Below are 4,833 nucleotides of genomic sequence, written 5' to 3'. Positions count from 1 at the left end.
GAAAAAAATGCTATTCATTAAATTCATTTTTAAAATGAACTGTTACTAATGAAACACTAAAATAAGCTTTGGTTTAATCAGCACAATAACCAATGCAGTGACAATTCTCAGATTAGAAACCTGAGATCGTGTTAAGTGTGCTACTTAGTGTATGTAATTAGCAATTGCAACAGAATAAAGATTATGAAAAATATGTAGTGGACTAGGGCTGACAACACAAAATTGGAAAATTAGATTAAGTGAACTTATTCACTCTTCTAAAATCTGGAAGTAAGATGAAAGGACTGGCAGGGATAATTTTATTGTGTGGTTTCTGGTTTTTCCTCGCAGATTGCTTTCTTTCTTCTTCTGGTATCATCACGTGACTGACATCTGTGTTCTCTCTCCCTTCTTTCCTCCTCTCTTCTCTACCTTTATCCCTCTCTAGACTTTTGTTAAAGTCACCAGATATCTTCTAATTAAGGTCTAGCTTAACTACATATTGTAATATAACAGTTTCATTAGACGTTTTATCCCTACTGGGCGTGGTGACACACAACTTTAAACCCAGCACTTGGGGGCAGAAGCTGGAGGATCTCATTGTGAGTTCAAGGCCAGTCTGGTCTACATAATGATTTTCAGGTCTTGCAGGACTATAGGGTAAAAATCACTCCTCAAAAAAAGAAGTTATAAAGTCCCTTTTAAATAGTACCAGCTTTTATGGTTATATGTACCAGAACTTAAATATATTAATCTTGGGGTGCTAACGATTCAGTTGATGATAGTTAAAAGCATTTCTTAGGAATAAACAAGTTAGTTAAAAGGAACTTTAAAAGGTTTTAACGTGCTTTTGAGCTGGGAAGTTGATGGGTAAAAGCACTTGACTGCACAAGCGTGAAGACCCTGGTTCTAATCCTGAGAACTCACATAGGACTAGACACCCAAGGCAGAAACATCTATATTTCTCAGTTCTCCTTTATGGAGACAGGAGGCAGTCACAAGAGAATCTCTAGAATCTCTGGGGCCATCTAGGCTTGTGTGTACAGCAGAAAACAGCAATGGGACCCTGTCTGATATAAGGTGGAAGGCTTGCCCAAGATTGTCTTCTGACCTCCACAAACATACCTGCATTGTAGACACAAACACGATGGTTGCCAATAAAACCAGGATTTGGAAATAACAGGGACAAAGTTGTACATGCAAATATTGCAACTTGTCGTGTAAGTTGGTACAACCAGTTTGGAAACCTCGTTAGAAGTATCTACTGAAAGTTTACTTAGACAGCTCTACCCCCAAGCAACGAATGCCCATCACAAATGCAAATGTACATCTAGCCAAAATATACATGTAAGAATATTCATAATATTATATAAACAACCAAACCTTATGCTAAGACAAATGAATAGTATATTAATAAATTGTGGCATACTTAGCCAGAATAATTTATATCAATAATAACAAATAACATTAAAGCAGTAGTATGCATACATTTCATAATAACAATATAGAATGAAAGAAGCTTGACACAAGGTAGCTGGAAAAGTACAAGGAACTTACATAAACCCCAAAGTGGCAAGACTGCAGAACTGGAAGTCAGAATGTTTGCGATACTTGGGCCAAGAGAGGTTGTAAAGGATCATTTATGTGGCACCTGGGATGATAGTAATGCTTTATTTTCCTGGGGCACTAATGGCATGATCTGTTCCTATTTGGTGAAAACAAAATTAGCTGGACATTAAGAGTTTTCTTCAGCAGGCAATAATTTGAGTTAAAGGCTTAACTTTTTTTAAAAGACTGGACAAAAAAAAAAAATACTGCCCATAGAAGAGTGTTCCATTGTACCATGTTTTCTTAGATATGGTTCACTACATCGTTTATGGCCATTCTGTTAACAATGATTTAAATCAAGGAAATGCTGTGAATCAGCACGCACTTTCAACTGAGCATCCAGTAGACAGTAAAGACACTGGCCCGAATGCACCGAAAATAAACCAATGTTTGATCTTTATTAAGGCAAACTTCGCCGCAGGTGAGCCTGTTGGTGTGTGCTCATGATCCCAACACTTAGGGCAACAGAAGCCGACTGATCACCACGAATTTTCCATCAGTCTGCACAAAGCCACTCCAGATCAGCTAGGGTTACAAAGTAAGATCTTATGTCAAATAACCAAACAAAATAAGGCTCCCCTAACAAAGAAATTCCAACTTGTTACGGCAAGCACTAGTTCTAAAAACAGCAAAAATAGAATGAAAAAAAAAGGAGCTCAGCATGCATTGGTAGGGCATAGAAATATAAACAAACACAATGAAGGGGAATTAAACTTTCTCTTATAGAATTAAACCTGAACAGACAAAATCCAAATGAAAGGATAAATTAAACCTATGTCTCAAGGAGATGTCTCTCTGCACTCTACATCAGGGTTAGTTACCAGTAAACAAGGTGAACATCACTTCAAAATAATCGCTCTAATAGAATCCAAAACTATTGCGCACAACAGCGTTTTCTCTTTCTTCAGCAGCCGCCTGGCTCTGAAGGTCAGGAAATAATGGTTTAAGAAATTTAAACTCATTTGTTCCTGTACCTCCTTTCAGACGCACCTCATACTGGTAGCTCTGGGACAGGGTCCCCATGCCGCTGACATCCACCAGGTGACCAGGAAAGTGGCCCTCAGGCAAAGAGCAGCCACCCAGAGCAGATGCCCTGGCCCTCCTGCACAGCCTCACCCCCACAAACAGCAGCACAGACAAGAGGAAGAGCGAAGACACAGACGCCAAGGCAATGACCAGGTACAACGTGAGTGAATCCTCATCTTGGGCGGGGTCGCGTGCCACCTCGGGCAGAGGCAGGTAGGGCTGAGAAAAGCCATCAACCACCAGCACATGAAGAGTGACACTGGCCGACCGCGGAGGATCGCCATTGTCCTTGACCAGCAGAAGCAGCCTGTGCTTGGGGGCATCGCGCTCACTCAGCAGCCTTGAGGTGCGCACCTCGCCATTGTGAGCCCACACACTGAACAGTCCGGGTTCCGTGGCCTTAAGCAGCTGGAATGACAGCCAGGCATTCTGGCCAGAGTCTCGATCCACAGCCACCACCTTGGTTACCAGATAGCCTGGCTCTGCCGCCCTGGGCAGCAGCTCTGTGAAGGGCGCAGAGGCGTTCTGCAGCGGGTAGAGCACGAAGGGCGCATTGTCGTTGGCGTCCAGCACCTGCACGCGCACCAGCGCCTGGCTACTGAGCGCGGGCAAGCCTTGGTCTGTGGCGCCCACGTGGAACTCAAAGGTCTGCAGGGCCTCATAGTCCAGTGCCCTGAGCGCGAACAGCTGCCCGTTGTCGGCATTGATGGAGATGAGCGAGGAGAGGGGCAGCTGTGGGTCGTGGGTGGGCAGCAGCCAGTAGGTGATGTGGGCATTGGAGCCTGAGTCTGAGTCTGTGGCGCTGATAGTGCCTATGTGCAGGGCGGGGCTGTTGTTCTCTTGGACAAACAGGGTGTAGGAGCTTTGTGTGAAGGCGGGGGCGTTGTCGTTGACGTCAGAGACCTCCACTGTTATGGTGTGCTGGGTTGTGAGCCTGGGTGTGCCCATGTCGCTGACTGTGATGGTGATGTTGTACTCAGCTCTGCTCTCTCTGTCCAGTGGCCCCTCTGTCACTAAAGTGTAATAGTTCTCGAATGTGGGTTTTAAGAGAAATGGGAGATCGTTCGGAATAGAAAACACCATCCTTCCATTGTCCCCAGAATCTGAATCAGAAACACTGAAAACAGCAACTACAGTCTCTGGGGAGTTTTCTGGGATAGGGATCGTGAGCTTTCTGATAGTCAGCTCAGGGGCGTTGTCATTCACATCCAACACCTGTACAGCCACAGTGCATTTCCCCGAAAGGCCTCCTCCATCCGTGGCTGCTATTTCCATGCTATATTGGCTACTTATCTCGAAATCTAACCCTTTGCTCAGATGAATTTCTCCTGTGACCTTGTCTATAAGAAATGGCAGAGAAGCTCCATCACCTTGAAACAGAGAGTAGACTACTTTTCCATTTACCCCAGCATCTAAATCCCTGGCAGAGACGGTCAAAACTGAGGCACCCAGGGGGCTGTTCTCAGAGATCTGAACCTCATAGAGCGACTGTACAAACTGGGGAGCGTTATCATTGATGTCCACGACCTCAATGCGAACTGTGGTGGTCCCAGACCTGGGAGGAGACCCTCCATCCACAGCAGTGAGGGTTAAAGTGAGCTCAGGCTGCTCCTCCCTGTCCAGGGCTCTGTCCAGCACCAGCTCTGGGTATTTCCTGCCATCAGCACGACTGTGAGTAACAACATGGAAGTGGAGATTGGCGCTGACTGTGTAGTTCTGAACAGCATTGCTGCCTATGTCAGGGTCCTGAGCCTCCTTCAGAGGAAACACAGTGCCTGGCTGAACGTTCTCTGGAATTGTTAGGAGCATTTCCCTGTGGGGGAACTCTGGAGAATGGTCGTTTATGTCTGTGAGCTGCAGATCAGTTTGGAAGAACTGCACAGGGTTTTCCAGTATGAGCTGGAAGTGCAGCACACAGAATTCTGTTGCCCCACACAGCTCCTCGCGGTCTAGTTTTTCCTTCAGGAGTAAATTCCCTGTCTCTGCATCCAGCTGCAAGAGCTCTTTGTTTCCTTTGTAATGGATTTGTGCCCCTCTAGTGGCCAATTCCCTGACCTTGAGTCCCAAATCTTTTTCCAGGTTAGCCACCAAGTAGCCAGTCTCTGTTTCTTCTGGCATGGAGTATCTAATTGTCTTACAGTCAGCCTCCCACAAAAGCAACAATATAGTAAGAAAAACAACTTGCCTTTTCTCTGGTGATTTTGCTAGAGCTGTCTCCAT

General features: G+C 45.2%; 1 protein-coding gene across 1 annotated transcript; it reads right to left on the bottom strand.

Moving 5' to 3' along the window:
• Positions 1–2,445: 2,445 nt before the first annotated feature.
• Positions 2,446–4,833, bottom strand: LOC119814326 (protocadherin-3-like). Its single transcript, XM_038329893.1, has one exon. The coding sequence runs from the start codon at positions 4,831–4,833 to the stop codon at positions 2,446–2,448; it is 2,388 nt and encodes a 795-aa protein (XP_038185821.1).

This window comes from Arvicola amphibius, chromosome 5 (genome assembly GCF_903992535.2).
Source record: "Arvicola amphibius chromosome 5, mArvAmp1.2, whole genome shotgun sequence".
Lineage (NCBI taxonomy): Eukaryota > Metazoa > Chordata > Mammalia > Rodentia > Cricetidae > Arvicola > Arvicola amphibius.
The sequence above is the reverse complement of the archived record's forward strand: the minus strand, read 5'-3'. Positions and strand labels throughout refer to the sequence as shown.

Bases quoted from the DNA above. Each gene is read 5' to 3' on its own strand.
- LOC119814326 (XM_038329893.1), bottom strand. From the start codon at position 4,833: ATGGAGACAGCTCTAGCAAAATCACCAGAGAAAAGGCAAGTTGTTTTT.